Below are 20,860 nucleotides of genomic sequence, written 5' to 3' on the forward strand. Positions count from 1 at the left end.
TGCACTTCCCCATATTAGCAACAAGGACCGATAGCTAGAAGCCAACGATAGCAGCCAGAGTGGAAGGGGTTGGGAGGAGAGAGAAAACAGGAAGCCACTCAAGCTGCCAGAGAAGCTATTTGAACTAGCTATAGACAGATGTCTTGCTATAAGCTCATCTGGCCTGTGATTTGTGTTCCTGGCTCTGGCCGTGCTCCTTTCAGCCAGCCACACGCACATTCTGATCCCCATCTGACATCAAGGTAGGGGTTTTGGAAGCTCCCAGAGTGGGAAGCTTGAGGAAGGTATCTGTTGTGGCAATTGTTTCAATTGTGGCAATTGCAAATGTAGAAAAAGAGACTTTTTGCTCTACATGTTGCTCATCCGGGCTCCTGGGCTAAACAGGGGGCAGCTTCCCTGCTGAGCAGCTCTGTTCTGCAGGAGAGCCAGCTCTTCAGCACAGACCCCAATTCCTGCAACAGCATAATCCCTCAAAAAAAAAACAAAAAGCAGGAACCCTTCACTTCTTCCTCTTATTCCAGTCTGGAAAGCAGCACATGGGAGCCAAGTTGTCTTGGCTGTAACAGTGAATTTGAGACAGCCTGTCCTAGCACAACAATCCCCTTCCCACTTCCCTGTCCTCCTTGACTTTGGTGATCAATTCCAGCTGCATCCCAGCATGCATCCTTGTACCAAAAATGCTCAACCAAAATAAAAACCATCTTCCCTAAGCTCCTGTTGCCTGTAGTTCAGCAGTGGCCCAAAAGCCCCAAACAACAATCCAGTGGGCCCAAGCTGCTGCAGAAACCTAAGAGGAGGAAGCAAGTGTAGGGAGCTCTCATTTGTACATCAGCCATACTGTACTTTGCTAAAATTTTGCTACTTTTCGCATGTTGAAGTGAAGAACAGTCCACAGGAGGGAGGATGGAAATCCCCCCTTGAGCAGCAGCAGTACAAATGTGGTGTGAAACACCCAGAACTTCTTGCCTTTTCTGAGAACTGAGCTTCTCTGCAGCAGGGCTGGTGTCACCACCTCTCCCACAAGGCGTAACTGAGGTTCAGTGCAAGGCGAGACATGGGGCCAGCAGAGCCAACAACTCATAGGCACAAAAACAAAAAACAACCCTGCTGAAAAAAATAAAAATCAAATTTCGCAACCAAGAGAGGAGGGGCCAAGTTACTGTAAAGAAAAAAGAAAAACACAAGTAAGTTGGAATTTGGAAAGATGTGTCCAAAACACAGATATTTGTTGCCTAAGGGGAAGCAAGAGTAATAATACCTACCCTCAAGTGCTAGTCTAAATTCAGCAGACCTCCAGCAGCTTGATCATTCATACATTCAGAAATGCCCAGCGTCTGTGTTTGGCACAAACATTTAATAGCAGAAATCAAGACTGAGTATGTTCCATCAACAGATTTTAGTCTTATGTGGAAATTAGTGCAGGTGGTAATCTACTTGTACAACAACATGTTAAAAAAAGTTTATTTTACATTATATACATTAGGGAACATATTTCAAAGCATTACCAATGACAACAATAATGCAGGCCATAAATCACTTTAAATTTAGTTTGGTTTTAGTGTATATTATCACAATAAAATATAAAGAACATATACAAAAAAGGAGTCAAATGTGTGCATTTTGCTAAAACTTGGCATTTACATACTCCATTGGAGAATAGCAATCAAAAATACTTCTGATCAAAACTAAGTTCCTGTGATGCGTAGTAACCATTGTATTGTTTGAATGAGGTAGTAACTAAATTATTTTGGCCATGTGTTAACATCCTAAATTGAAAAAAAATGTGTGAAAATGGTTATAAGGCCAAAAAAAGTCAAAAATGACAACATCTTTGAGCCATTTCCACAATGTGGAATGTTGCTGCTTTACATTATGATATGAAACTATTTAGTAAGATGAACAGTAATACTAATTTTTATCATTGTATACACTAATAATTCAAACACCTATTGCAGTGTTACAGGAAGGTACCACTAGTCTGGGATTGACACCCATCCAAGAAGTATTGTTTTCAAGCATAGAGAAGTAATCGTAAAGAGTTTTAATTAAATATAAAAATACAGGTGTTTAACTGGTTTGTTTCACAAAGAAAACTACCCGAGTAAACTTAAGGAAAAAAAAAAAGGGAACTGTGAAGCCCAAGTCATATCCACAAAGTCACAGCTTACCTTTGTGACTAAATACATCACATCTCAATACGTTGTGCAAACATGAACACCAGTGTGTTGCATCAAAATTAAAACAAGATTGTAATCTGATTACAGCCTTGGTTACAATTTCTAAAAGTTAGGATTTATTTGTATTAGTAAATTACATATAATAAAATACAATAGTGTTGTTAAATGAATTATATTTGTTGCTAGCATCCCACTTTATAATAAACACACGACAAGTCTTTAAAATAGTACCCCGATTTCATTTTTGCATCCTCAGTGACTTTTACATCTGTACAGGTAAGACACTTGTACTTAACAGGAGGACTACTATCTACAGAAAGTCAGTGTAGGTCTTCAGCACGAAGTTTCACTGAAAAATACTGCATATGTACAAAGATTACATAACAGTAAATTAAGCACTTCCGTGGTATCTTAATGCTTATGTGTCCATACCACAAACAACTCTCGTCTTTCTCTCATGCCACAATAAATTATAAAGTAACTGAAGTCGGGTTACTGCAGCTTTTGTGCAATTTCAGCCAGCCATGATCGCTGCAGCAGGAGTGCTATCTTGTCATGGTGAGCTGCCGTGCGCTGTTCTCAGTAACTGTTCTCATGCCCTGCCAGGATATATAAATTGCTGTTGGCTGTTGGGTTGTCTGTCGGCCTACTCTCCAGCACCACGACCCTAAAATGAAAGTAGAACGGCAGCGAAGTCAAGTTAACCTTCACTTAAGAACAGCCCTGGATAGAACTGCAAACATTCTTTCCCAGCACCAACTTGTCCACCTGACCAGAGATTGTTTCTCTTTCCCTGGAGGGCCTGTAGTCCAAAACCCACTCAAATCTAGGTCAGGTTGCCGAGAGTCTTGACCAGGCAAGGTCTGAACACCTCCACAGATCTCTCAGTCTCTCTGGGCTGCTACTCAGTGTTTTACCACTCTCAGCATGATACTATACCCCCACTTTTATCCGGTTGAAACTTCCTTTGCTGCAACGCATACCTCTCACTTCTTGTCTTTTCAGCAGGGGCTTCTGAGGAAGGTCCTGCTCCATCATTCCCTACTGCTTGGGCTTGTGCTTCCTTGGAGTCTTGCAAAGCTAACCCCTTAAACAGGCTCCACTTCAAGAAGTTCTTAGTCTGCCCCCTGCCATTGGATACGACAGATGACCAAGGTCCACTCTTGTGTGAGCAATTTTAGCCTTTCCCTTAGCCCGTGTAAGCTATCAATGGTCCCTAAATCCACAGAAACTTCCTTCCAAGTCCCAGAGACACTAAAATTTGTGAGCTGAGAGAATTCTTCAAGAATGCATCATTATATGCAGAATTTTCTCTTGTACTTTTCTTGCCACCCACTTTTGGCCAACATTGGAGACAGGACACAGAGCTAGCTGGATCTCTACCACCACTGCAAAGGCCTTAAGGGATATCCTACATCAGACTACTCTCTTCAAAGGAGAGAAGTCAGCAATCCTAAGGCAGTTTCACAAACTATTTGAGATGTTTAATCAGGCAAGAACTGCTAAAACCGCTCAGTGGACCAGGGTGTACTGAATTCTTCTCCACAAACAACCCCCAAAGAGAAGGTAGGCTGTGAGAAATCCATATCTAGCTATTGTGGATTCACCCAAAAAAAAGGTTGCTTGCTTCAAAACTAATGCTCTGCCAAATGTGCTCCACAAAGGGAATGACACCTCATGCCACAAGGGATTCCCGGCTCACTGGGAGAAAATAACATGCCAGCTTTCATCACATCGATGCCAGGTTTCTTGGCTTCTCAGAACCCCAGTTCCTACGAACTGCCTAGGAAATGACGTGTTACTGGCAAAGGTTTCACAGCTCAAGCACAAGATGTGACAGACCTGCAACCAAAATGAGGTCTGAAAAATTTGCAATTAGGCTTTATTGCAGTGTGAAGTCTTCAAACGTTGTCTCAGATTTGGGAGACTATTAGTGCAGGATGGAAATAGATGGAACGGTGCTTGGAGAAAAGGACATTTTTCTCCAAGGCAATGATTTGCAATGTCATGTTCCATTCTGAAGCCGGGCTTGTTTTTAAATTGAGCTGTGCTGTCTCTCAACAACTGAGAAGTGACACAATAAAGCCGAGCTCCATGCACACCTCGCTGGCACAGGGAGAGTAAAACCCTCAGGTCAGAGATGAGTATTGCTTACAATTACTCATTACCAAAAAGCTACCAGGTATTGCACGTAAGGGAGAATACTCAACCCCCAGCCAGCAAAAACTGCCATGAGGTAGGTAGCTGACAAAGCCACAGCACCATTCAGTGCCGCTGATGTTCGAGGTAATTACAGGGCTGCGCATCAAGCTTGGGCAAACAGAACACGAGGAAAGCCTCTGGTTGCTGCGAAGCTTATTGGTAGTTCCACGATGCAACAAGAAAGTGCGTTTCCTGCAAGTGGCATAAGACAGGCAATTCTCCAAAATCAAAATCTGGCTTTGCACTGCACACGAGTATGTAACTGGTGAAACCACCATGTCAGCACGCGCTCCCCAGAAGACAGAACATCTGCTGCTTTCATGGCTGTTAATGAAGTACAAAGTTCAAGAGCAGGGCAGAGAAAGTTGAGGAAGTCAGTGACACTCCTAAAATAGCAGTGACTGACTGGGCAAGCTTGTATCTGATGGGTCAGACAGACACAGCATTTGTGTCCTGCAAAAGAAACACCACAGAACAGCTACGCTAAAAACTATGAAGAGCTCTTCAAGACCTGGGCTGTCTTGTTGAGAAGACAACCATTACAGCTCCTTCCTGAGGGAGAAAGTAAGACATCTAAATTTATTTATTTATTTATTGCTTTTTTCTCAAGAGGTAGATACTGATGAGCTACTGCAGCAGAACATCTGAAAGTAAAGATTTCAACAAGTTAAACAAAAGAATTACGGTGCAAAAAGGAAGACACTCCTGGAGACTGTAACTGCAGCCAAGTACAAGCTTCCTACTGCTGCTGAGTACTTCTAGAAGCCCACACTTTCAGGAGATTTTTTTTTTTGGAAGAAAGAAGTAAATTTAAAAGGCTGAAAGGTGGACATGTACACAAAGGAACGAATAAGATGGATAGAAAAGGAATCGCAAGAAACAAGCAGAAAGACCTCCCACAAGGTAGGAGGAAAACATTCTTCTATTTTAGCATGCCATGCTCACTTCTCTTCATACCTGTCAGATCCCAGAAGCCTGAATATCCTTGTATTATCAGAAATTTCTTGTGTGATCTAGACAAAAATAAAACAAGTATTTACATGTTAAGTGCACATTTTTATTTTTAATATTTTTTTAAATCAACCTAGAAAATAGAATTGACTATGACTGACGTTACCCATTTATTGCTCATTTAAGGTAGCTAGAGAGTTCAATGCAACCGGCAGTCTTGAATGAGATCTAGGTGGTTTTTGGTGGTGGTGGTGGTTTGCTTGTTTTAATTCCTGCCATGTTATGCAAGTTCCTCTGGTAGCAACTGCAATCAACAGGCTCAGCACAGCACCTGAGCTACTACTGGTACATTTCTCTTTACAGCCATGACTGAAATAGGTACCTGTGAGGGTGTCATTTGTCTCACCCTACAGTAGACATTTGAAATGGGTCAGGTAAGTGACACACGAAATACCTATGCATTTTGTTGAAATTCTGAATCATAATAGCGATGCAGGAAGTTCATCTTCTGAAAACCCGAACAAGGAAACAATTGAACTTGTGGCCCTTACACCCACTGTGTAAAGAAAATATTGCGTTTTGACAATTCAGACTAGTGCAATAGGGCTTTGTATACTGCTGGTGAATTGTATTTGAGATGCATCTTTATAATGATATGAATACCAAAGAAAATAGCACGTTATTAATTAAAGTCAACCAAAGCGCACTGCATACTCCAAAGGGTATCAAGTCGCACTGTGAAAGGGAAGCAGCGTTTACAAAGATCCCTTTCTACACAGCCACATTTCATGTTTTTGAGGATAGAAGAGATTTTTCTCTCCTTCCCAGGTCCTAGCAGCATTAGCTGACTTTGTGAATTCACTTCTGGCACAGCAAACTCAGAAAAGAATTTTAATTCACATCAGCGAAGTTCCCCACTTTAAGAAAGTTACTTCCTGCTTGCTGAGAGTCTTGTCTCAGAATTCAGACAGTTCCTTGTTGTTTCATTCTTCCCAATCGATCAAATCAAGCCACTGTGGAATGTCACAGCCATGGAACGAAAAGGTGAAGCAACTTTACAAGTACGTGAAATTATCCTCAATTAGACCAGCTAATATCAGACTAGAGCATCTCCACTAACAATGTCTTCAAAGATAAATGTGCTGCAAAGTTAGGTTGGTCATTTTTATTCTTTTTTTTTTAATTACCTTAGCACACAGCACAAAAAATTCACACAAAGTAATGAATGTACTAGTACAGCCAGGAGAGATAAGGAGTTGAAAAAAGCTTGAGAGCTTACCCTATGTATGTTCTATGGAAAAAAATAGGTTTTGGGTGGCTTTCCTTCTGACAACAGCTCAGTTCTGCCGTCTGTTCTTCATTTAGGTGCTGGCTTTGGCTTGACAACAACAAACCAAGATGACAGTGTTCCTTATGGTTTATATAAACAATATAAAGCATCCATTTGTGCTGCAGCACTCTGGGGCACGTCCTCTCACAACTGGATCAGAGCTACTGAGTGCCAATGGGTGGAGTAATACGCTGAGCCTTGCAGAATGCTGCTAGCAGCAGTCTGGAGTTGGAGAAGTGCCTAGCAGCGTCATCTCCTCCTCACGGTCTGTGCTAACAGCAGGGGTGCTGCAGCTCAACATTACGAGTTCTTGGGAAAACGACAATCACGCCTGGTGATCAAACATGCACAAATGCCACAAAAAGCATTTGTAAATTTGGAAATGAAGAAGCAGTCTGACTTCAGTCCCTGGTCCAACTTGCCACAAAGAGCAGAACTACTGTCAGCACAGATAAGGTCAGCTGTGGCTTTGTGCAAATAAATGGAGTTGTGTAACAATGTGGAGTATCTAAGTTTGGCATGGTGTGACTGTACGTGTACATTAAAATACAACTAGTCATAATGAGCTCGATCTCTCAGCAAATGTGACACTGATGAAACAGCTGGTTAAGTCTGTAAGCAGTCTTTAATACTCAAACTAAAATACTCAGGAAAAACCTGCAAAGCACAGTGTTTTTACTAACACCTGGTTGCACAAAGTTTGCAGCAGGAAAAAGGGAGTCGTAAAGGTATTTACAATGGTTTGACCCAATTTTTAGACATTGTTGAAGTGGCTGAAAAACGGGACTGCACTGAAACTGTAGAAAATAACCTTTACATTAATCTCTTTAGATGGAAAATAATCCTTCTGAAAATGAGCACTAAAACCTTCAAAGGACACCAAAGCCAAGTAAACATGGAGGAGAGAAAATCCCACCACAAACAATGGGCAACTCATTCAACACTTAAAGCTCAGCACTGGAGCATGCAACTACTGGCAAAACTCAATTTCTGGTATCCACCTTGAGATGCTAAGGGACTACTGAGGTTGGTCTTCCAAGCAATTTAAGCTGAAGAAGACTAACATAAACCAAGAATTAGGCTTGGATACATTTTATGGCGTCACCGCCAGGTCTCTTATTGCTTTCTGCTTTGTATATTAGACTTGACAGTGACTCCTCGTACAGCTCTGTATCAGCCGTGGCTTGCAACATTCCAGGTCAGCTCACTTCCCAATTAGAGAAGAGGCACCACTCCATTATTTCTGATCAGTTCATGAAGCTTCCTTTAAAAGATGTGTGTCCCACCTAGCAGAAAAAAATCTTGACCCGTGACAATTTGCTTTGTTTGGCTAGATTCTCCACTGCTCCCCCCTACCTGTGTAATGTGAGCATCTTATCCCACCCGTTACAAGGACAGCACCCCCAACTCAGCTACTTTACACAGCATTCCACCAGGTAAGGAATAAAAGGTTCTTGGTTCTCAAATATTCCAACATTTAAGGTTTCCTCTTTGGAACAGCAAGTCTAATTAGTTTATAGCTTACGAGATAGACTTTGAATGAGACTTCAGCTTCCAGGTCTCATGTTTGGAAGTTACTGAAACATTTTAGTCTTTTCATCCCACACCTTTATGCACTTATCTTGCGCTTGACTTATATTAGAAACTAGAATTTGAAGCGAAACACAGTACTTACCTCATTTGATCTAAAACTCCTTCCTTGCATTCCATGTTTCCAGAACGCTAACACACTGTCCTGTAGACAGACTAGTAACAAAGAACACTGGAATCAGTTTTCAGGCATAATGTCAACACTTCCAAGGCCAAAAGCATATGGCTGCAATTTCAAAATTTGTATATACATATTTTATTGTATTATGTTTATGCACACAGACTACTTATTTAAAGAGCAGGGTTTAAAAATATTCTCACTCAACTAGGAAAAGGCCTTTCTGTCTAGTATTTAGCCCTAAAAATGGTCCTCTCGTGAAAAAGGAAACACCTTCCCATTCTAATACTTGCTGAAAATATACATCAAATTTTAGCATAAAAGTTACAGGGATACTGCAGTGATATTTTTCAGTCACCAAGCATCTGTTGGTTAATAGGGTCTTTACGCAACAGCTAAGCAGAGCTTTACGGAAACCTCTACTTCCCAGCCCTTCCCGTTGTCACACAAACAGAACCACACGACAGACACCTGCACTCGAACCCTGTGAAAGGAAATGGGTCCAGGGCCTTCCTCAAAGACAGAGGCACAAGCATGTAGGTCCCTAGGAACAATCCATTTCTACCTGCATCCAGCACCCTGCCTCTGTCAATCAGGGCAGGATGCAGGAACTAGAGCAGAGCTCTTTGGAGACACTTGTTGGGCCAGAACAGGACAGCAGCAGCTCATTTGTGATGAGCAGAGGCAGGGCTACAGCATGTGCAGAGGTACTACTCACAGAGAGCAGCTTCAAGTCCATTTACTCCTTCCTTTCCCCCATTCCTAACCAACATGAGACATAAAAAAAACGTTTTCCGTGACAGTGTTTTTTGTCCTTTCCTCTGAGTTTGTGTTTGAACTACCTGAAACTTTTAAGCTTCTCCTCAGAAAGAAACCCCTCCACCTCCCTACTATTTTTGTTCTCACTGCTACCCTCCACCTGCGCACACATCCGTCCTTTTCCCTCTCTGCCCACCAGGGCTCCAAACTATTTCTTCCACACAATTCCTTCCCCTGATCACCTAACCTTGGGTCCCTCCTCTCATCCACTCCACAGACTGGAATTGAAACTGCCTTTGCCTTCCCAACAATCTAACCCTCAACCCACTCCCACCTCTGCAGAGCTTCCCCGCTCAAACTCAGCCTTCTCCTGCCCTGGTGCCCTCATCTCTTCCCTACCCTAATCCCTCAAAACTCTTTACAATCCCTGGGAGATTTGCTAGGGCAGGGTGAGGATTTTCTCCCTCTCCATTCAGTGAGCTTATGCATCCTGTAGATGCTTCTGAGACCATGAAAACTCACATGCAATGCAGTTTCCAGCCTTTTGGTTTGAGGCTTCAACACGGAAAGGGCTGCCCTCTCGTTTGCTTCTCTGTTTGTGGGAGTTAACTTCCTCAAGAGTTACACAAGTTCAAGGTTTCAAAAGCATGTGATGTAATTCAGGTATGTAACCACCTGAAAACTATCAAAATGTATGTATTCTGTCTTTCACAAACTGAATTCAGATTCTTTACAAGAATACATAAACAATGCCAGTTGTTAAGTGTGACGTACCCAATTTTTTTGTTTGAGCTGCTTTATAAAAGTGGACTGCATGAACACACATGCAGAATGAGTTGGCCGTGCGTGAGTCACAGAGTTTAAGCGGGCTGTGTTAAGGTTTTCCATGCTGAAGGTCTCCATCATATTGCCAGACCATTTAGTCTCATCAGGGAAGACTCCGGAGTTATTGCTCCCAGAGAAGCATGTTATGCAGCATGCTCGGCCTTCTACTAAGCCTTCGAGCTCAAAGTGAGCATGTGATGTTTCGCATACCAAAAGACTTGAGTTATCAAGTAATTCTGTGTTGTAATAGTAAATAATCTAATCAAATATTCAATACTAACAACGAAAACCAACTTACCTATTGATTCAATTTGAAAGTCAAATGTGAGCTCTGATGACAGCTTGCGGCTGGATTTTAACCTGCCTTGCAGATTCACTATTTTTATGCAGCCTAGACAACAAATAGAATACATCAACCAACAATTAATCTTCAATATATGACCTAATTTGAAGACACACAGTATGCATGGGCATGCATATGTATATACTTAGTTGATACTGAAACTTACAATCCAAACACACCAAAATGGTATCTCTCTCCAGCTGTGTTACATGTACAACACTTGTCTCTGTAGTGTCTGTAAAAAAATGACAGTGTTAGTTTGTAACCTAAATTACCATGAATTTGAAACTGAAGTTCCAGAGGTTGAGACAATTTAATGGGTTAGTGTGTTTTTATCTACTTAAAATAATCATCTTACCAGTGACATTTCTCTTCTGTTAGAAAGGCATGTCCACTGATCCAACTTGTTGACTGTGATGAGAAAACTGAAGCTGTAATATTAAAGTATGGACTTAATCCAGCCTTTTCTGAGCCAAGTCACAAAAGCAAACCCGTGTACATTTTTGTTCTTTTGTTCTCCATTCGTCTCATTTAATATTGCTGTTGCAAAAAAACATATACATCTGAGACTGTTCACACTAAATCTGAATGCTGTTTCAGTCCATTTTTCTTCTGCTGTTATTTCTAAATCTTGCTAGGAACCTTTATAATTAGAACTTAATTCTTGCTGCTCTTTTTAGACTTTCCACCCCCAGATATGAGAAACTGTGGGACAATTTCCTTCTCCAGACATTCAAAGGAAAGGTTACCTTCCTTTCTTCTGGGTTACAACTGCAGCAGTCTTCATCACAGCAAACAGCGGGATCTGACCCACAAGTGATCAGTGGACATGTCAACTCAAAAGAGAAGTGTAGTTTGGTCCATTTGTTTGCTAACTTTAGAATTACATAAAAAGCAGCTCTTACTAACTCAGCATTGCTGCCAGTGATTCTGTAGGCATTCTTTCATACAAAAAACAGAAACTCAATACATCTGTTAGAGTTGAGAAATTAGAGCATGCTACCTAAAACACATAATAAATTCCATGGTGCTGTTGAGAAGTAAAAAACTCAAGGATGATGGCAGAAGTGTGCTCCTTGAGATGGCCTCTCCATCTCTCTTTTGCTGTTTGGTGTCTTGAAAGGTATACATAAACGACCTTAACCAATTTCGAATGCGTGATCTTAACCAACGGTGGATATAGCCATGATGAAAGCATGCAACAAAGACTGGAGGATATAATACACCTGTGCAAACACATCATGTGATGTGGAAACATGCACTTCGCTGGCTGAAGCTAACAGGAGAGGGATGGGAAGGGAAGAAAGCAAGCCCCTGCAGCAAGCCTCTGACAGCTAATTGTCTGAAAAAGACTTTTTTTTTTTGAAAGAATTCACAAATAAATGCCAAATGTCAAACAAAAAAAAAATATTTGTGACCATGTGGTAAACACTTTCCTCATTAAAAAAAACTGTCTTTTTGATTGCATTATCACCTTCCTGCCAGCAGAGGACAGGAAAAAACCAATACAACGTGAGGGTTTAAATTAGTGTTAAATAGAAGAAAACATAGACACAATACGGGAAGACACCACTGACTCAAGGAAGCTTAAGAAATATTTCTGGAAAGCACAATGCAGTGTTAAATTACCAACATTAAAAAAAAAAGGAATTGGGAAAGGATTACTATTCTTGTACTTACATAGTGATGCAGACAATATTGAAAGAAGAATGACAACAAGATGTTATAGTTCAAAGAATTTCCCTTCAGCATGCTATTTTTATTGACTCTGCTGGAGTCAGTCACATAAATATACATGAGCTTGAAAATAAAATGCACCAACTCTGACATAGTAAGTGCATTAATTGGCCATCCACTGATCACTTTGGTTTTGTACCAGTTCTTTAAGCTGTGTCACTCTGATATATCCTTTTCAGCAGCAAGAAAGTCAGCAGGCATCTTTCCAATGGAAACTACTACTTACTGAATTCCACAGTATCCAATCAGCCAGATTGATACACACATATATGCCAGCACAGGGCAACATACAAATTCACCGTGGATCAACAAGGACTCTATGGCCAGTAATAACTAAGTTATTTACTGCTTCTAAACCTGCAAGCCATAACTCGGGTTGGCTCACTACTGTACCTATGTTTAGAGAGATCCTTGCAACTCTAGAAAAATAATTCTTAGCCCATTTCCTTTGCAAGAGTTTCTACTGTTACACCGAAGGTGACCTCCTTACTTTTACAGCACCCAGACCAGTGGCGGACAGGTGCTTGGCTCTCTTCTACCAGTGGTTCTAGTTCTTTTCTCATTCCGTAAACATCAAAACAGAAAAACGCTCCCTCACAAAAGGAGGCTGACAACACCATTTCTGATCCTACTAGCTTATTGCAGGAGAGCCAAACCACACCTACAGTGATTTTGAAAGAAACAGCTCAGAGTAATTCTATTAAAATCTATTAAATAAACAAAAGTCGTAGTGCCAGTGTAAAGCACAGAACAGCACAGTGGCTAAAAGTCATTTACAGACTTATTTATGGAAATGCAAGAAACCACAACTCCATCCTTGAGACTGAGTGTAACAAAAGTCCAATTGGTTCAACAGTAGAAACATTAAAAAAAACACAACAAAAACAAGTGTGCATATACAAGCAGGTACAACCAGATACCCGTTTAAACAAAAAAAGACTTATGATCACTTCGCTTTAATGATTTAACCATTAGTTTTGTCAAAGGAAACTACTTTTCTAGTACTTCAACTCTAATAGACAAGCAAGGAACACTTCTGAATGCAATCACAACAGCATGCACAAACCTGTTTCTGTAAACCATGAAGAGGTAGAATTTGGGTTGACAGTCTCAAACTTCACCACCTGATTGAAGTCTCTTCCTCTACTGACACCGACACAAACTAAAGGGAATTCCTGCTCTGGGACTACCAGCATTTCAAACAATCTCAGTGGACAAGGTACAGGAAAATCTATGTGCTAGATTAAGAAACAAAAAATATATATTAGAAGGGAAACAAGTTTAGTTCAAGTTGCTATTAGCTATTTAAACCATATAGTAAGTTTTATTTTGTATATTTTATAAGACTTAGTTTACTTCTTTGGATAACAGTATTAGACAGATACAGAACGCCCAAGTTAAGAAGATTAGAAAGTCTTCATGCTGATTTGGTTAAAAGAGATGGGATGCCTTTCATCATGTGTACTCTGTGCTGCTGCTTACAGAGGACAAGAGTGCTATACCCAGGATTGTCCCCCTTAGATATGGAGGCTCTAAGCCATTGCTTCCTAGGCTGATCAAGTCATAGCAGCTGCCTGTCTTATAAAGGAGTGCACCTTGGTTCCATCTCTTCTGATGGTGTCAAAGGGGGAGAAAACAAACATTTCTGGGCACCTACAGCATCTCAAAGCACAGAACATTTGGCTACCTTCTCTCTGGTATGGAAGCAAGCCCACTTCTAACCCCTGTTATCTGTCCATTTGGCCTTGCCTCAGTCTGCAAGCCAGAGTTTTCTATTGTGCAACTAAAAGGCAATGCTCATGCAAAGAGGGCTTTGTTCTTCAACTGAAGTGCACCACAAAAGAAAAAACAACATTCCTATATACATTTTGAGTCAGTAAATGCATATTGAAAATAGCTTTTCAAATATCTGCAATGTAATTTAACAGAAATTGTAAGAAAAGTCAATGCATGGTAATAACTAAGTTATTTACTTACATAATGTTATTAAATAACACAGGTAATAGCCAATACTTATTCATAAATCACTACAAGACAAATAGAAATGAACATCGGAGTATTTGATCTTATTGCAGTATTACCTTGATTAACATGAATTTTTGCATTGGTTCAACCCATTCTAACAAAACAATGCTAGACTGTAGTGCTCCACAAAGGTACTTGTGACCTGTGTAGGGATTCCTCACTGCCAAAAAAAGGAAAGATAAGGTACATTAGTATACTAAGCAAATATAAATCATAAACAATTTTCAACTAAATAACAGCCCATACATTTCTGGAAAATATCCCTACCATCCCTACCCTAACCTTTCAAGAAGAGAAGCTGCTGAGAAGTCAGCATCCATACTTTGAAAATGGTGGCAGTGAGTACGCTGGAGTGGGGGCTGCCTTTCCGTTGGGCATGAACAGCAAGAAGCTGGTGCCAAATAAGCCATAATACACAACTCTCGCAAGAGAGCTGCGGCATGTTTCACCGCTTCAGCTCGAAATAAAGTTGATTTTTGTTTTTTGAAACAGTAGATGGGATTTACTACTTTAGACAATTAATTTAAAAAAGGGGGGGCACAAACATTTGAGGTATCATGCTCTAGCACGGTGGTTTGCTTAAACTCTCTCTAAATTATCATGAGAAGCTATTAAGGAATGGCTTTCTCTTTGAGGCATGGACAATTACCCAGAAGGAACTGAACAGCCACTGTCACTTGAGAACTGCTCAGCTGCCTTTCAAGCACCATAATGCTAAGTCTGAAATCCATGTACTGTATTTCTGATTAGCACTTCTTGACCAGCATGAAATACAGTTTTAAAGTGGCATCAGTTTCCATTCAACTGCTCCTTTTCCATTTTTTATCAGAGATCAATTTAGAATTGTAAAGAGGACAATAAAGTTGCAAAAATTAGGCACCGTGAAATCTGGAATTTTACAACTTTAATTCTACAGTAATGACAAAATTTCACTCCCTAATGGATATGCTGGCACTGCTTAAGAACAACAAGCGTTACTTTGCACCTTGTACAATTACATCTAAAGACCAGATGTTAACTTGCAGTAAACTAACCATCAGCCAGCCACCAGGCAATTAACAACAGAGTTCAAATAACAAGCATCTAACGCAGCACTATCTACATAGATGAAAAATGCTCATGCTACTCCGCTGCCAAGAAAATCCACTCACAATCCACTGGCATCTGAAACACAAAAGCTCAATGTCATTACCCCAAGTTCTCCTTCACCATCAAGTCAAGCCAACTGCAAAAGGCAGCAAACACCCTCAGTAAGGCTGAACTCAGCAGCAGAAACCACAAAACAGGCAATTAGCAACACCTGTAAGCTGGAGAGACAAGACCAGAACTTCTGGTCTTTTTCTGCCTCCTATGGCACTGCTGCTTTCCCCAGGCCAAAGGGATCCTTATGCTGCCAGCAGGAATGAAGACTCAGGCTGCACGTAGTAAGCAAGGCAGTAGGTGGGGTCCTGCCTTTTGCAGCTGCCCCTGTTACAACCACAAATTCCCAGTGCCCATCATGCAAGAAGCACTCCAGGCTTATTAGGTTAAGCTGTCCCTGAGCACCACAATGAACCTGCCCTCATCGTGCCAACTCCCACAGCACTCTTGTTAAATTCTGTGCCTGGTACTGTAGAAACCGTAAGATTACAGAGGAGCATACCACCATGTCCCTCATTTAACAAAGAGTTATCTTAAAACAAAGGGGCTCTGAAACGAACTTTAGTGTCAGAAAGCCAACGCTTGTACCTGCTCTGATCCCTGCCTCTCCACACCCCCCAGATGACATCCATACCACAGAGAAGTGAGAGACTGGAAGCTTTCCTTTCAGCATCCATTAACATTCACAGCTTGACTAGACGCCTCAATTAAGGCAAGGCCTGAACGTACACAGTACATATCATTAACACCCTACCACACCCTGAAGGATTTGTATCCCAGAAAGAGACAAGTTTTAACAGGTGAGCTGGGCAAAGAAGTGATAACAAACATAGGATGTTTCAGCAATCCTGGGGAGATTTTCATCAGGATAAGCAACAGATGCTCACCCACCACTGAAAATCTCCCGAATAACTCCTCATACCAAAGACTGGATTATGGAACACCAGATGAAACATTCCCAGGGATAAGAATTTAAGAGATCATCCACAGTTACCTTTCCCCCCTTTAAAACATTCTTAACACACCGCAGCTTTAATTCTTCAGTAGCTGGCACTTTGAAGACACTATGAAGTCTTCAGGGACTGTCCCCAAAGAACTGAAAACATTATTTGCATTTATCATCCAATATAAATCATTGGATCTTCCACTAGGAAGTCAGGTTACTTAACCTGACAGTAACATCTTTAAGTCACTCCATCCATGGAGATTAGGTTCTTCCTGAGGGCTGGCTTAAATTTGACATGCATTTTGCCTCTCTGCATTTTCTTGAGAAATATCTTTATCTTCAAAAACACAGAGAAAAATGGGCAAGTTTTCATTGCCTAAATGCAAGGATTAAGGTGATGAGGTCACTGTCTGCAGATACATAGTTTCGTAATTACAGAAAAGCCTCTTCTCCCTTGACCTCCAAAAACCGACACAGAAATCTTAATACTGCCACCATTTGTACTGGTTATTGGCATTAACTGCAGATCTTTACTTACCAACACAACACTTCTGACACCATTTGGTGTCGGGAATTTTTGTAGACACCGCAAACTTCCTACAAGATAAACACAGAATTATCAATCAACTAAAGCAACTGAATATATTTGCTTTTCAGAATGTTGTTGCTGTGAAAATTGTACTTGTCCCCCAGGAAAGTTACACATTTATTTATCTCTTCTCAAAACAAAATGCCTAGAACACACAGCGTGATCCCTCCATGAAGCACTGAGATGCTGCTCAGTTATCCAGCATTATGAATGCAGTTAGAAGTCAACCTGTAACTTGTTGCATCTTGTGCTGGATGCTAATACAGGTAACGAAATCCATTCTTGTCCCGAGGACATTACAGTTCAAGACAAGACATAGGGACTTGGAATGTGGAAAACTATGTTGGGCTGGATAGCTTGCTGGACTACTGTCCTTGCAAACTCACACCTTAAGTTTTTTATGAAAGCTTTTCATAAGCAACACAGCACGAGTTTCAAGAGCAGGTCTGAAGGAGGACAGGAAGACAGCTTTGCAAGATCTCTCGTGCAGGGGACACTCCCTGAGAAACGATGAAAACAATCACTTGAAAAATTATCAGGTAAGCTGGGGAGATGGTGTTATTTGCTGTAAGTGGAAATCAATGCTTCTGAACAGACTAGAAGACTACAGATTGTATGGAGATTGCTCACAGTAGTAGCCTAGATGGTAAAAATAACTAGTTTGACTGATGCTGCAGAAAAGATGGGAATAAGCAAAGTGATAGGTAGATGCTGTGGTCAAAGCTATGAAATAGGAAAGTACTTGCATAGCATTTCAAATGAAGCTGTCCACAAATGACTGGTAATGCAGCAGGACTGAGCAGTGTAAAAACACTTAGCCACACATTTTGGCTGGAGAAGTTATGAAAATCTTGAAAGGACCAACTCAAGGACATGCAAAAGAAAGAAGCTGGACAGGAGACTTACAGCAGACTTATTTTCTACTTCTGAATGCTTGTCTACCAAATATCATACATTGAGCTTAGACCATTTGGCAGACGACCATACTGAACCTCGCATAATGACTTGGAATTTTACTTTGCTTTACATTTTCTCTATAGAAAACTTTGCTTTTACTTTATCTACATTATTCATGTTGTACTCATCACCGTGTTATCTAGGAACTTGCTGCGGAATATACTTCGTGGTCTGATGGGGAAAAAAATTATGCTTTTCTACACACTTCAAATATAATTCTGGTAGTCTGCCTGGCTAATGTTACTACCCTGACGCCTTACAGCCAAAGGATAAAGCAGCAAAATGGATTATCTAAATTAATCTGTCCTGCCTTTGAACGACTAGCTTGGCACTCGCACATTCAGGTTGTGCTGCATTTTTCTTGGGATGTGACAGGACTGGACAGGAAATTTTCTGAGCCTTCTGGAACTTAACTGAGGAGTCATTCCAGGCTGAACATAGTCTGAATTTTTTCCGCACATGATCGTTGTAATAATTATGATCATCAGTCCACTGCTATTAAAATCCTCAAGCCAAAGCCACCCCGACAAAGTTAGTTTGGAAGAGAAAGGAGAAGAACCGTGGTGCATGCACACAGAAGACAACATTTCAAAGTACAAATTATCTCTTAGGTAATATGAATTTAGCCTCTAGGAAGAGCACAATTTTTAGGTAAGTGTTGCACCTATATGTTTGTAGACAACTGAATGAGAAGCCTTTCCTGAATCTGAGAATTAAATGTTAATAGGCTGTCAGCAGAACCAAAGGTAGTCGAGAATCAAGTCTATAACACAATTCGCTAATAAAAAAGCCTATTACTTAAGAAGATGATTAACTACGCCCTCTAAGAACCAGAAGTTTATCTGCAAACTAGATTAATGTTACTATCTCTTCCTCTTGAATTTGAATGGGCTCCTAAGGCTTGTTTGGTAGACACTGTACTCAGTCTCTGGGATTTTGCATGCTCTTCGTGGTAAATAAAGTTGGAGGGACTGCATGTACAATTACTGAAGGCATCTGGGGACACAAATTTCCTTGTAATACCTTCCACCCTCACCTGCAAATGACTTGCCAATGATGAGTGTCAAATCTGTGTTCCACTTCTGTTTTTCCCAGCTTTCAAAACAACCCATCAGCCCATTCCTTTTGCAGTAAGGGTTGCCTTAATCATCTTGCCCCCCTCCTTTTTTTTTTTTTTTTTTAAACACAGTAAGGTGGGGAAATGCATTTAAGTGCAACTACTTTTTTTTAATAGAATGGAAACAGAGTGCCCAGAGCTCAAGCAAGTAACTAACATAAGATCACCATTTCTACTTGCCTGAAATATCACAGGTACAATACTAATCTGAGATTGTTTCACAAGGACAATCATGACTTCCCATGCTAGGCTACGCTCAACAAGAGCCATACCCAGAAACAAGAGACTTCCAGACAAGAAGGTAAAATGTACTGAAACTCAGTTCTCTGTTAAGAGTATAGTCACATCTTGATTCACGTAAACTTAGAAGTCTATAACATCCATATGAGTTATTTATGGAAATGTGTGAACATGTGAACAGAGTTCCAAATTATTTGGGATTCCCAGACTTTCACAGGTATACCCTGAACTCTTAGAATTAAGATATTCTGATATTATCTGATGATGCATACTTACCTGGGAAGTATTCGGTCAGGGAGTTTATGTGCTGGAATAGCAACAGGTAACTTTTGCATTTGCCTTGCATAATCAAAGAGTCCTGGCAGATTATGTGAATATAGCTGAGAAGCTTTACCTGGAAATTAGAAAAAAAACACTTCAAATACGAAAACAAATGTATACCAATATTACCACTCACAGGTGGCAGAGCAACTTACCAGATACTGATAACAAACAATTGTTCATGACATATAACCACGTACACCTTCGAGGAAATAGCTGATAGGGAAGAAAAAAATATACATTCAGTTCAATGAACACAAAATATGAGCACACTAACTTGATCAATTAATGTCTGCATAGACAACAGGACAAAACTAATATTGACTTGCTTTTTGTAGCAGAAATTAGCTTAAGCCAAATAATATTTACCTGGATTCCAGAGTTAATTCAGAGTAAATCTTTGGCACACACACTATATTTAACATATACATTAACATTTAGACAATTGGAACATTTTATATTCAGGTCTTCAAGTATACTATAATTAGCCCACAGTGTCATTATAAAGATCAATTCATCCTTTGTCAAAAATTTTAATAACCACCAGCCTTTCTCCTTCAAAGGAGAAACACTTAACAACATAAGCTTCAGTAAACAAAGCATGGTCAATGAACTAAAGCCATCAGTATTCCAAATGTCTTGAAACAATTAGAACTGGCACTTGAAGCGACTCTCCATCTGCATATGGTTACACGTTTCACTGAAGTGATCAAGGAATGCAACAAACGGTCAAGGCAGAATTGTTATTTGTCATATCACTAGACACAATTAATAGAAAGAAGGGTCTGAAACTATCAAGACATCTTTTAAGAAAAAAGACAAATAAAAAACAGTTTTTTCTTTTTTTCCTCCCTCTCACATAACTTCTGAAGCTTGTTGCCACAAGTGGCCATGGAAAGGGCCAGTATCAACAGTGTAAACGAGGGATTAGACATACTCGTGTCCAACAGGCCCATAAACGGACACAAAGGCAAACAGGCAGGGACGTACCCTCCAACATGCCTGATTCAATGCCTGTAGAGAAGTCCAAGGGGACTGACTGTGAGGGGACATCAGAAAGTGGCTGAGCTCATGGGTGTTTCCTACTGCCGCTGTAGGAAACAGACTACTGCACTAGACAGACCACCCAGCAGGATATATATACATATAAAATTACTCTTAAAAACAAAAACTGATCTCCCTGCTGGTGTATTATAGAGATTTGAACAGACATGTAGATTAACTGGAAGATTTTTCTGTAAGAGTGACAGATCATCCTGAAGCTGTACTGACTTCTGGAAACATGTATTATTTCTGCTTCGTCCATTAGCGGAGTGAAATGAACTGGAAAATAACCAAGAATACTACTTTTGCTTTTACAGTGAATTGTATCAGACCTAGAAAGTAAACAACAAAGTGAAACACAGGATTCAAAAATACTATTTGAGTTAAAGCCCTATTGACTGTTATCATAAATAAGGATGTAACAAATGGTCAGCACAGTGGGTGCACTT

General features: G+C 40.4%; 1 protein-coding gene across 7 annotated transcripts in view; it reads right to left on the minus strand.

Annotated features, from left to right (window-relative positions):
* Positions 1 to 1,335: 1,335 nt before the first annotated feature.
* The window catches only part of MAP4K3 (mitogen-activated protein kinase kinase kinase kinase 3), an 82,433-nt gene continuing 62,908 nt past the window's right edge, over positions 1,336 to 20,860 (minus strand). For 5 of the 7 annotated variants that reach the window (XM_083831695.1, XM_083831693.1, XM_083831698.1 and 2 more), the window contains 10 exons: positions 19,523 to 19,583; positions 19,323 to 19,440; positions 16,682 to 16,740; positions 14,114 to 14,217; positions 13,099 to 13,270; positions 10,462 to 10,530; positions 10,251 to 10,343; positions 8,336 to 8,406; positions 5,337 to 5,392; positions 1,336 to 2,844 (listed from right to left, as the gene is read on the minus strand). In XM_083831695.1, the coding sequence (XP_083687821.1) occupies positions 2,757 to 2,844; positions 5,337 to 5,392; positions 8,336 to 8,406; positions 10,251 to 10,343; positions 10,462 to 10,530; positions 13,099 to 13,270; positions 14,114 to 14,217; positions 16,682 to 16,740; positions 19,323 to 19,440; positions 19,523 to 19,583 (891 nt within the window). In that variant the 3' untranslated portion in view covers positions 1,336 to 2,756. The remainder of the gene's footprint in view (positions 2,845 to 5,336; positions 5,393 to 8,335; positions 8,407 to 10,250; positions 10,344 to 10,461; positions 10,531 to 13,098; positions 13,271 to 14,113; positions 14,218 to 16,681; positions 16,741 to 19,322; positions 19,441 to 19,522; positions 19,584 to 20,860) is intronic. The other 2 variants (XM_083831694.1, XM_083831697.1) reach the window with 1 other exon arrangement.

The sequence above is a fragment of the Anser anser genome, assembly GCF_964211835.1.
Source record: "Anser anser genome assembly, chromosome: 3".
In the NCBI taxonomy this organism is placed as follows: domain Eukaryota; kingdom Metazoa; phylum Chordata; class Aves; order Anseriformes; family Anatidae; genus Anser; species Anser anser.